Genomic DNA, 13,420 nt, shown 5'->3' with positions numbered 1-13,420 from the left:
TTCAGAAAACTAAGATCATGGCATCTGATCCCATCACTTCATGGCAAACAGACGGGGAAACAATGGAAACAGTGACAGACTTTATTTTTGGGGGGCTCCAAAATCACTGCAGATGGTGACTGCAGCCATGAAATTAAAAGACACTTGCTCCTTGGAAGAAAAGCCATGACCAACCTAGACAGCATATTAGAAAGCAGAGACATTACTTTACCAACAAAGGTCCGTCTAGTCAAAGCTATGATTTTTCCAGTAGTCATGTATGAATGTGAGAGTTGGACTATAAAGAAAGTTGAGCGCTAAAGAATAGATGCTTTTGAACTATGGTGTTGGAGAAGACTCTTGAGAGTCCCTTGGACTGCAAGGAGATCCAAACTGTCAATCCTAAAGGAAATCAGTCCTGAATATTCATTGGAATGACTGATGCTGAAGCTGAAACTCCAACACTTTGGCCACCTGATGCAAAGAACTGACTCATTTGAAAGAACCTGATGCTGGGAAAGATTGAAGGCAGGACGAGAAGGGGACGACAGAGGATGAGGTGGTTGGGTGGCATCACTAACGTGATGGACATGAGTTTGAGTAGGCTCTGGGAGTTGGTGATGAACAGAGAGGCCTGGCGTGCTGCAGTTCATGGTGTCACAAAGAGTTGGACACAACTGAGTGACTGAACTGAACTGATCAGATCTAGTAAACAGAATGCCTGAACAACTATGGACAGAGGTCCTTAATATTCCACAGGAGGCAGCGAACAAAACCAAAGAAAAATAAATGCAAGAACACAAAGTGGTTTTCTGAGGAGGCTTTACAAATAGCTGAAGAAAGAAGTGCAAAGCAAGGGAAAAGGGGAAAGGTACACTCAACTAAATGCAGAGTCCCAGAGAACAGCAAGGAGAGAAAAGAAGGCCATCTTCAATGAACAATGCAATGAAATAGAGGAAAACAACAGAAAGGGTAAGACAAGAGATCTCTTCAAGAAAGTTGGAAATATTAAACATTTTATCCAAAGATGGGCACAGTAGAGGACAGAAATGATAAAGATTTAATGAAACAAAAGAGATCAAAAAGAGATGGAAAGAATACACAGAAGAACCATACAAAAAAGATCTTTATCACCCAGATAACCATGATGCTGTAGTCTCTCCACTTAGAGCCAAACATTCTGGAGTGTGATGTCAAATGGGCCTTAAGAAGCACTGCTGCCAATAAAGCCAGTGGCGGTGATGGAATTCCAGCAGAGCTATTTAAAATCCTAGAAGATGATACTATTAAAGTGCTGTATTCAATATGTCAGCAAATTTTGAAAACTCAGAAGTGGCCACAGGACTGGAAAAGGTCAATACTTATCCCAATTCCAAAGAAGGGCAGTACTAAAGAATGCTCAAACCACCAGACAATTGCACTCATCTCCCATGCTAGTAAGGTTATGCTCAAAATCCTCCAAGCTAGGCTTCAGCAGTACATGAACCAAGAACTTTCAGAAGTTCAAGGTGGGTTTAGGAAAGGCATAGGAACTAGAGTACAAATTTCCAACATTTGCTGAATCATAGAGAAAGCAAGGGAATTCCAGAAAAACATCCACCTCTGTTTCATTAACTATGATAAAGCCTTTGACTGCATGGATCATAACAAACTGTGAAACACTCTTAAAGAGATGGGAATACCGGACCATCTTATCTGTTTCCTGAGAAACCTGTATGTGGGTCAAGAAGCAATAGTTAGATCCCGGTATAGAACTGACTGGTTCAGGGTTGAGGAAGGAGTATGACAAGGCTGTTTATTTCACCCTGTTATTTAACTTATATGTAGAGTGTGTCATGTGAAATGCTGGGCTGAATGAGCTATAAGCTCTGGAATCAAGATTGCTGGGAGAAATATCAACAACCTCAGATATGGCAGGTGACACTACTCTAATGGCAGAAAGTGAAAAGGAACTAAAGAGCCTCTTGATGAGGGTGAAAGAAGAGAGTGAAAAAGCTGGCTTAAAACTCAAAAACCTAAGATGATGGCATGTGGTCCCATCACCTTATGGTAAATAGGAGGGAAAGAGGCAGAAGCAGTGACAGATTTCCTCTTCTTGCACTCTAAAATCACTGCAGATGGTGACTGCAGCCATGATATTAGAAGACGACTGCTTCTTGGCAGGAAAGCTATGACAAACCTAGACAGAGTGCTAGATAACAAAGACAACTTTGCCAATAAAGATCTGTATAGTCAAGGCTACAGTCTTTCTGGTACAGATGTACAGATGGGAGAGCTGGACAATAAAGAAGGCTGAGGTCCGAAGAACTGATGCTTTCAAGCCGTGGTGCTGGAGAAGACTCCTGAGAGTCCCATGGAAAGTAAGGCGATCAAACCAGTTAATGTTAAAGGAAATCAACCCTGAATACTCCTTGGAGGGACTGATGCTGAAGCTGGCCACCGGATACAAACAGCTGACTCACTGGGAAAGACCCTGATGCTAGGAAACGTTGAAGGCAGAAGGAGAAGAGGGCAACAGAGGACGAGATGGTTGGATGGTATCACCAATTCATTGGAGATGAACTTGAGAAAACTCTGGGAGATGGTGAGGGACAGGGAAGCCTGGTAGACTGCAGTGCATGGGGTCACAAAGAATAGGACACAACTTGGTGACTGAACAACAACAATTAACTCTTCCTCAGGAATAATCTTTTTTTTTTTTCATGATTGGTACCCTGGAGATTTTTATACCTTGGATTAATGCATGATAGGAAACTCCATAGGATAATAAGTAATGTGTAGGAAAAATTGGAAGAGAATGCAAAAACACAAAGTTAGATTAGAAACTAATTCTCTTCAAGATACCTGTACTGCTAAGTTGTTGTTGTTTGGTCTAAGTTGTTTTTGCTAAGCTGTGTCCAACTCTTTTGCAATTCCATGGACTGCAGCCAGCCAGGCTCCTCTGTTCGTGGGATCTCCCAGGCAAAAACACTGGGGTAGGTTGCCATTTCCTTCCCCCAGAGGATCTTCCAGACCCCGGGACCAAACTCGAATCTCCTGCATTGCAGGTGGATTCTCTACTGCTGAGTCACTAGGGAAGCTCCCTGCACCTGGTATCACCTGGAAAATCAGCAGCAGCAGCAGGAAGATCCCGGTTTTGAAAACTAATAGTCTGCAGAATAAATTATTTTCTAAAATTTATGAGGCATTTAAAAGTCACTCATGTTGATTTCAAATGTCATATATTTATTTAAAGTGGTATATCTCCTCATCAGGTAAATACAGACAGAAGCAATACACAGTGTGAAGAAAGAGTTCGAGATACTGTTTTTAAAATATATCCTCATAGGTAAACACACCCATAATTCTCACCTAGTGTTAACTGAAGTAAACTATAATTTGTTCAACAGACTTTGACCAGAATATGCAGAGATTAATTTCTTTTATCATCTAATTAAGACAGTGATATAGATTATGCTGGATATAGGTTTATGTATTTTATATACAATGCTTTAACTGAAAGCAAGATGAAACTTTAAATTTAGTCTATAAAATTGTCATTTATATTGTTAATTAGCACTGAAATGGCTACTAAAGTGTATTCTAAAATATTAATGCAATGTATGTTTATAGTGTAAGGAGGCCTCTACAGACAGTATACACTAATGTTTGCATGTTTAATATGTGCCAAATGTGCTTAGTGTATTCCTGTTTAATTTTCATAACCATAGAGATGTTCATTATCATTATCATTTTACAAATAAGTAAACTGATTCTCAGAGATTAAGTGATTTGTTCAAGGTAAGATAATTGACTCAAAGCCAGAAGCTCTAACTCCAAAGCTCATATTCTTAAAGTGTGCCTACATCTTCTAAAGTTTTATTGTGTTTTCTAATAAAGCATTACTTTTTCATCATACAAATGAAAAATTTGTTTTACATTAATAGAGTACAAGTGAGTCTGGCCTGAAAAAGGGTGTTATCTAACTCTGAGTTTCACTGAATATCTGGAATAATAGCTTAAATAATTGGGTCAGAAACATTAAAATCTCATAGTAAGAATTACTGGGTGCTTCCCAGATGACACTAGTGGTAAAGAACCTGTCTGCCAATGCAGGAGACATAAGAGACGTGGGTTCGATCCCTGGGTCAGGAAGATCCCCTGGAGGAGGGCATGGCAACCCACTCCAGTATTCCTGCCTGGAGAATACACCATGAACGGAGTCTGGTGGGCTATATATAGTTCATGGGGTCGCAAAGAGTCAGACATGACTGAAGTGACCTAGCAGCAGCAGCAGTAGCAAGAATAACTAATAAAATAAGGATGAAACAATTGTACTTTTAATGAGTATGCAAAGATATTATAAGCATACTGTTCCATTTAGCTAATGCTTAATTTATAGTTTATATGAATATCTAAGATTTAACTTAAAAATTATTTCTTCAATTAAGTAAATTTTGAGAATTAAGTGTAACTTTTATTCCAAATTGACAAGTTTTTGAGGAATAGATGATAATAACGGGAATTCACAGTAAAGGAGGCAGGGAGAAGATAACATGTTCAGTTTTATTTATTTATATTTGAAGTCCTTGTGGGATATTCAAGTGAATTAGTTCAAAAGGTTGCTGGTTATATGAAGGTGTACACACACACACACACACACACACACACATCCAGTGTTCAAAAGAAAGTTATGGGTTAAAAATACAAATAAGGAAGTCACCAGCATACAGATGAAAGCAAAGGGTATGGATTAAGTCTCCTAAGGACAGCACAAAGGAACAGAACAGCAGGAGCTGATGTAAGTTGGGTAACACCTGCAACTAAGGAAACTGGAGAAACCAGAGAAGATGAGAATTACGTAAAGGAGGATCACAGAATTCAAAAAGAGCAAGAGGGATATTCATAAATACTATAGACATAAACAGGAAATCAAAATAACCACAAGATTTGGCAGTTAAGTTCATTGTCCAGGGCAGGTTTTAGTGTTATATCCTGGTTAGAGCACAGAGGGTAGCAGTCTGATAGAGAATGATAAAAAGTAATGTAAAATAACTGGCAACAAATGGAAAAAAACAAAAGGGGTAAGAGTGACAAAGATTTGTTCATTTATTCACTTGTTTTAGGACAATAAACATTTGACCATATTCATATGCTAAGGGAGAAGAGCCTGTCTAAATGCAGGAAGCTTCTATAGCAGTAAATAGTCAAGGATCATCGATGCCAATCTAACCTTCATTAAATGTTGAGAGAGTAAAATGTAATTTTGTCTCTCTCCACTTACTCTCATTGTACCTAACTGCATTACAGAACCAATTAACTTGCATAATCTCCATTAATATACCTATCTCCTTTAAATGACAGCCCTAAAAGGAAAATACTCTATGAGTATACATGAGGATATTCTCCACTCTTTATTATTTCAGTTCTATCTCTGGTAGGGAAACAGATCCTGAAATAGCTCTCCATCATCATCTCTACATCTCAGATCTAGAGTGTACCAGATTTTTCTAGTCACACAGTATTTGTGATGGTATTCTATAAAAGATTTCCACATTAAGGACAAATCGAAAGAACTCAAGACAGAAAACAAAAGACAACTTACAATAGGTTTACAATTAACAGATTTTGAAGGACTGGTAAAATATTCCTTTAGTTTCTTTATTAAAAAAAAACCAGCATTCAATTTAAGTTTACCTGAAAGTGTAGAGCCACTGCAGGTCTGGCCATCAACTTACTGAAATGTTCATTAAACTTTGGTGAAAGAATATCCTGGGATAATGTTTCATAAGGATCAAATGCTTGCTCCTATTTTTTTTAAAAAAACAAAAACATGTTAGGTTTAAAAGAAAATCTTTTCTACTATCATGGCACAGATTATTTAATGGCAAACTTTTAGTTCAGCCCTCCATTAGGTTTCAGAACATTTTTTTATTCTGGGGACAAATAATAACTATGACTATAACTTGGAAATTTTTTTAAAATGTTAAGTAATGACTTTAAGCAATAGATGACAAGAAGCTACTAGTCTTAAAATAGGTCACTGACTTGTGATCACAAGTATCAAACTATTAAATGCATACGCACTTTTATCCCAGATAAACAAAAACTATTATTAGTAAAATAAGGCTGGGATTTTAAATTTCAGTTAGGTTTGCTGCTGCTGCTAAGTCGCTTCAGTAGTGTTCGACTCTGTGCAACCCCACAGACAGAAGCCCACCAGGCTCCCCTGTCCCTGGGATTCTCCAGGCAAGAACACTGGAGTGGGGTGCCATGTCCTTCTCCAATGCATGAAAGTGAAAAGTGAAAGTGAAGTTGCTCAGTCGTGTCCGACTCCTACGACCCCATGGACTGCAGCCTACCAGGCTCGGCTCCTCCATCCATGGGATTTTCAAGGCAAGAGTACTGGAGTGGGTTGCCATTGCCTTCTCCGTCAGTTAGGTTTACCTGGGCTAAAAGTCTAGATGGTTGAATGGCATCACCGACTCTATGGACATGAGTTTGAGCAAGCTCCGGGAGTTGGTGAAGGACAGGGAAGCCTGCCTAGCATGCTGCAGTCCGTGGGGTCGCAAAGAGTCAGACACAACTCTGAACTGAATTGAGACTAAAAGCAGTTTACACTGAGGATATTTTCAAAGGAAGCAAGAAGTGATACTTCCGCTGTTTTATACCACACTTTTTCAAAATTAGAAAAAGAAACCAAAGACTAACATACAGTAAAATAACAAAACAGAAACTGCCCATATTTTGTCCATGTTTATATTTTTTAAAATTTCTATTATTTTATAATAATCAATATCTGCAAAGTTTAGTTAGAACTAAGACTTGTTTCATTTTCATATGTTAAAAATACAGTATGTTTTCCAGAAAATAACAAGTGTTGTCAAGGATGCTGAGACACTGGAACCTTTGTCCACTGACACTTGGAATGCAAAATGGTATAGCCCCTGTGGAAAAGTTTTGACAGTTCCTCAAAAAGCTAAACAAAGAACTACGATATGACCCAGCAATTCTACTCCTAGGTATATACCCAAAAGAACCAAAAAAAAGTGACTCAGATACTCATATGCCAATGTTTAATGTAGCATTATTCACAATAGCCAAAAGGTGGAAAAAGCACAAGGGTCTATCAACAAATAAATAGATAGACAAAATGTGGTATATACACAGAGTGGAACATTATTCAGTCACAGAGAAGGAATTCTGATAACATGCTATTACATGGATGAACCTTGAAAACATTATGCTAAGTGAAAAGGAGAATATTGTAATAATTCTACCTTTATCAAATATCTAGAATCAGCAAGTTCATAGAGACAGAAATAGTTTAGGGGTTACCAGCGTTTGTGTGGGAGAGAATAAGGAATTATTACTTAATGAGTACAGAGTTTCTATTCAGGGTGATTAAAAGGTTTCAGAAATGGATAGTTATACTGATAGTATATTACTATGAGTTTCATTTATCCCTTAAACTGTACACTTAAAATTGCTAAAATGGCAAATTATGTTTTATCATAAAATAAAAATTAGAAAATACATTTTTGAATACATGTTTCTGATTCATGATATCTTTAAGAGTATAAGCAACCAGATTACAAAGTAATACTCTAAGATAGCACAATATTAAAAACAAGCTTTCTAACAAGAGCAAGCCTAAATATCTTGGTTAGGCATCACTAACTGAGTATTTCTATACTGTCAGTTCCATTGTCTACAAAATGGATGTAATAAAAGTGATGCATATTTACAGAAAAATTAAAAAGAGATTATAAAATTAGGAAATTTACATGATAACTAAAGAAAGAACTTTTAACATCTGTTTTCCAAAAGAAATAAAACCAATGAATATGAAAAGGTGTTCAACATCATTAAAGAATAATGAAATACTGTTATTCTCTCACTAGACTAGCAAAATTTAATGGGATAACAACCAGATCTGAAGATGTGGGGAAAAAAAGAGGGCCTGCATATACTGGAACTTATCTGGAAGTAAATTTGGAAAAACGCTTCAAAGTTCTAAAAATGTACCATAATTCTACTTCTAGGACTGCATCTTAAAATAATTAATGGATTATAAACGCATTATATAAATGTTTGTTATAGTGTTGTTTATAATGACAAAAAGAACTAAGACAACCCATATGTTTAGTAATAATAATTAAAATAGTATCTCCACAGTACATGGTACTTTCAGACTTTAAAAGTTATGAAGTATATTTGTTAACATGGAAAATGTTCATGATATTGAGTGGAAAAAAGCAGGTTGTAAAATAATAAGATCCTATTTTTGTAACTACACATAGGTTTGTTTAAACATGTAGACAAACATTCACAAGGATAAATAAATCTCATAAAGACAATTAATCTCTAGGTTTTGCAAAACAGTGATTTTTGTCTTATACTTACCTACATTTTTCTGAACATTTTTACAATGAGTTATGTTACTTTTATAATCATTTGAAGTACAAAAATATGATTTTCACTTTGAGAAAAAAATAAATAAATTTCCTTTTTCATTTTTGGAAATTAAGACTAAAATCCAGAAAAGTTAAACTTTTAGCTTGGTCAATAAAATTTCTATGGTCAATAAAGGCAATGATCAATAAAATTTCTTTTCTTTCCACCTTAAGTGCACTTGCCATCAAAAAAGCAAGGTCTTAAACATTACTAGTCTATCAGCTTTTGATATAAATATTAGCATAAATACACCATAAAGTGCCACGATAAAGACAATGTAATTTTAGTTTGCTACTGGTTAAATCTTAAGCATTTTTTATAGCAGCCAGCAATGTCTTCTAATTTTCACAAAGAAATACAGCACTTATAACTGTAATGGGAAAACAGTTTTGTAAATTTACCTCTGCCAGATCTTCAAAACAGCTGCCAGCTAAGGGATGAGGGCTACTTTCATCAGTCATTTCAACTGTGTCTTCAATTAAACCTAAAAGTTTCACGGTCAATTCATGTATATCTAAAATGTTACTGAAAATCTTTTCAATATCCTAAAAAAAAAAAAAAAGACAAGGAAGGTTAAGACGTGTCAGGTTGAAAATTTCATTAAAGAATTATTAAATATAAGTAATATAAGTGCTAAGGGTATATTTTCATCCAATCGCATACCAGTATATTTCAAGACATAAAATATATTCCAAATCACAGCAAAAGTCAATCACGAATAAGGAAGGGAAATAAACCTCTTGGATTAGATTTAGAATTATTGACCAAAACTGTATAGAATCTATATTTTCCAGTAAATGTGCTGTAAATCTCACATGGTGGATGATTCTAAGCAACTTTTTAAATAAAGACTTCTGGCATTTGAGTATTTTTAAATTGGGTAGGTGCTAAAAGTCTTGATCAAAGTCTCAGAGTTGGTTAATGACAAAAGCTGGGATCAAAATGAAGATCTGACTCCTAACTGAGACACAAAGTAGTTCCACAATATGTGACCTGTCTCTTAAATTTGAGGAGGAATTAAAGATTTCAGTCAAGCTCTTCACTGTGAATTTTATCTGGGTTAAAACATGTTAAATACTCTGGAAACAAGAAGACCACATGACTGATTATCCAGGTTATAGCCAACTATTATTCATTCTGCATCTGGTAACGGAAACATGGATTAAGGAACATAACAGATTCGAGCTTGGATCCTTGTCCTACTACTTGCTAGGTGACTGACCCTGGATTAGGACAATAATAACAGCTAACATTTCTTGGTCACTTACCATGTTCCAGGCACTACTATAAGTACCTGACATGTAAGTTTATAACAGATTAGATACTATCATCATCTTCATTTTACGAATGAGAAAACAGAGGCACAGAGCAATTATGTAATTTGTCCAGGGTCACACAGCTGGTATATTAATACCTACCTCATAAGGTTTTTAAGAGAATGAAATGGGATGATTTCTACAAAATGCTGCTGGTATATATTAGGCCTTCTACAAATGTGAGTTTTCTGAAGACATAGGGGTAGGGGTAGACCCCAAAGGAGTAAATTAAGATTAACAGTCATTCATTCTTTTATCAAATATTTACAGAGTTCTATGCTCTGATCTTAGATGGTCTTTATTTCAGAAGTTTACAGTCTCATCTATGTTGAAAAAATATAATATAGAGATAAAGGGATTCCCTCTTTTTCTTGACCCTTTAGTATTTAATGAAAATTTTCTGTCAAGTCAGCACAAATTCAGTGAAAAAAGAATCATAAAAATTAATTCTTGAGGAATGAAAACTGATGGGATGAATAAAAGGTAAAAAGGATAACAGTTACCAGCAATTGTTATTAGCTAACAGCATTGTTAAGTTTTTAATTCTTCATACACTTTAGACAAAACCCAATTGTGGTATAAAAGAATCAAGTTCAACCTCCGTAAGTAACTTATCATGTCATAACTATTTTGTGTCTATTTCTTCACCAGTAAAGTCGAGATGATAATTCCTGTCCTATCTATCTCAGAGAATTTTTAAGGGTCACACAAAATAGGACAGTACTTTGAAAAACATAAAAATGTTAACTACTTAAGGCAGTATGTCCAGTAGAAATTATTACCAAATGTTAAACTAAACATGCATTTTTTTTAAAAAAAAAGGATGAAAGCCAATTAAAACACCTTACACTTTCATTAATAACCTCAGATATGCAGATGACCCCACCCTAACAGCAGAAAGTGAAGAGGAACTAGTCTCTTGATGAAGGTACGAGGGGAGAGTGAAAAAGCTGGCTTAAAATTCAACATTCAAAAAACAAAGATCATAGCATCCAGTCCCAACACTTCACGGCAAATAGATGGGGAAAAAATAGAAACAGTGACAGACTTTATTTTCTAGGGCTCCAAAATCACCGTGGACAGTGACTCTAGCCATCAAATTAAAAGACACTTGCTCCTTGGCAAGAAAGTTATGACAAACCTAGACAGTGTATTAAAAAGAAAAGACATCCCTTTGCTGACAAAGGTCCATATAATCAAAGCTATGAATTTTCCAGTAGTCATGTGCAGATGTGAGGGTTGGACCATAAAGAAGGCTGAGCACCAAAAAATTGATGCTTTTGAATTGTGGTGCTAGAGAAGACTCTTGAGAGTCCCTTGGACAGCAAGGAGATTAAACCAGTCAATCCTAAAAGAAATCAGCCCTGAATATTCATTGGAAGGACTGATGCTGAAGCTCCAATACTTTGGCCACCTGATGCAAAGAACCGACTCATGGGAAAAGACCCTGATGCTGGGAAAGATTGAGGGCAGGAGGAGAAGGGGACGAGAGAGGATGAGAGGGTTGGATGGCATCACCAACTGGATGGACATGGGTTTGAATAAACTCTGCGAGATCATGAAGGACAGAGAAGCCTGGTGTACTGCAGTCCATGGGGTTAAAAAGAATCGGACACAATTCAGGGACTGAATACATACACTTACAGACACAATAGTTATGTGAGAGAGGAAGTCAGGAGATAAGAGAAAAGCCAAGAATTTAAAGGAAAAGACACAGACATTCAAGGAAAAATAACTCATGTGAGAAAGGAAGGAAAGAAAAAGAAATCTAAATTAAACAAACAAACAAACACAGTATCTGTCTAGCTAGATTCCTTAGAAAACTACAGAGGTAAGAAAAACATGGACAAGACTCCTGGATCCCCATCATAATTCATCGCATTCCTACCTGGCAGAGTAAAACTCTGCCACTCTGCCTTTGTTTATGAGACATTCTGCATAAACTCTTATTCTTAAAAAGTCTCACTATTAAAACTTTATACTGGCCTAAAGTACTTACCAAAAGACAGGAAAAAATGTATATCTTTCTTTTCTAGACCATAAATTTCTTTCACCATCTTCAAATGAATAACTATAAGTCTCAAATATTGCACAGTAGAAAGAAATTTTATTCCAGTGTAATTCCCTTAATTTTGTGTCTAATTCTCATTGTCACTGAACGTATTAGTGTAACAATTCATGTACTAAAAAACCCACAGCATGATTTTGTCACAGAAATATGGGCAAAGCTCTGTAAGAAATCAATTGATTTAAAGTTGGTAACTTTCTTTCAAAAAAAACTCCCACAACATCCCCAGTGTTCATAGCAGCATTATTTACAATTACCAAGATATGGAAAAAACTTGTGTCCCTCAACAGATGAATGGATAAAGAAGTGGTATATATACACAATGGAATACTATGCAGCCATAAAAAGATGAAATTTTGCCATTTGCAGCAACATGAATGGACTTGGGAGGGCTAAGTGAATTAAGTTGGACAGAGAAAGACAAATATCAATTATATGTGGAATCTAAAAAATACAAAAAGCTAGTGACTGTAACAACAACAAAAAAGAAACAGACTCATAGATATAGAGGACAAACCAGTGGTTACCATTGTGGGGGACAGAGGCACTATAGGGGTGGGGAAGTGGTAGGTAAAAACCATCATGTGTAAGATAGGCTACCAGGATGTATCGTACAACATGCGGAATACAGCCAATAATTCATACTAACGATAAATGGAGTATAAACTTTAAGACTTGTGAATCACTATGCTGTATACCTACAACTCATTCGGGAATGTGTATCAATTATATTTCAATAAAAAACTGAAAAAATTTAAATAAAGCCAAACAACACCACAGTACTATACAAAACCATATTTTTGTTTTACATACTCACTAAGTTTATAAAGTTACTATTTATGATTTTTAAGCTACTATCTGACATTTGGGGGTAGACAGACTTTCAAACCCAAAAAGGTACTTACAGAAGGTTTAAACAGCTTTCTGTCAGAAAGAAAAGCTTCTCGAAACACTTTTATGATCATATTTAGTTCCCGTAGATACTGTCTTTCTTCTGCAATTTCAGTTCTAACAAGGTCATAGTAGTTTAATTCACCTGAAGAACTAGGTTCATCTTCACAAAGAGAAACCAAGCCTATGTCATCCTGATCAAACATGTCCATCAAAACCTAAGAAATATAAATCAGTAATGAATAAATTTATTGTCCTTACTGTTATAAAACCATTTCAAAGTACTTGGAATTAAAATATTATTAAAAAATGAGAGCTATGTGTATTATAGGCCAAATTTATAAAAGAAAACTAAAGAGAAATATGATAAGCTGAAGTGAGATAATGTTCAAATAAAACTGGATATAGAAAAATAAACATTTATGAAAATAAATCTAATGAAACACATATATACACACATTATGTACACAAATACATGTGTGTCTGTGTGTATATAAATATATACACATACATGTAAACACAAAATATACAACAGCAAAAAGAGCACACATTTGGAGAACAACAATCTGAGCCAAAAACCACAGTTCTATCATTTACCTGTGATTACAGACAAGTTATTTATTCCTTCGAAAGTCAGATCCTTACATGTATGTAATTGATGAAAGAATTCAATGAAGTAAAGGACATAAAATGCATACTATTATAACTAGCAAATAATAGGCATTAAAAA

General features: G+C 35.6%; 1 protein-coding gene across 1 annotated transcript in view; it reads right to left on the bottom strand.

The window, feature by feature from the left end:
• Positions 1-13,420, bottom strand: part of SOS2 (SOS Ras/Rho guanine nucleotide exchange factor 2) — a 105,366-nt gene that overhangs the window by 58,942 nt on the left and 33,004 nt on the right. The window contains exons 5-7 of the mRNA XM_061157406.1: positions 12,705-12,908; positions 8,817-8,960; positions 5,656-5,766 (exon numbers count right to left, since the gene is read on the bottom strand). Coding sequence (XP_061013389.1) covers positions 5,656-5,766; positions 8,817-8,960; positions 12,705-12,908 — 459 coding nt within the window. The remainder of the gene's footprint in view (positions 1-5,655; positions 5,767-8,816; positions 8,961-12,704; positions 12,909-13,420) is intronic.

Source organism: Dama dama, chromosome 12 (genome assembly GCF_033118175.1).
Source record: "Dama dama isolate Ldn47 chromosome 12, ASM3311817v1, whole genome shotgun sequence".
In the NCBI taxonomy this organism is placed as follows: Eukaryota; Metazoa; Chordata; class Mammalia; order Artiodactyla; family Cervidae; genus Dama; species Dama dama.
Note: the sequence above shows the minus strand (reverse complement) of the source record. Positions and strands in the feature narration are given on the sequence as shown.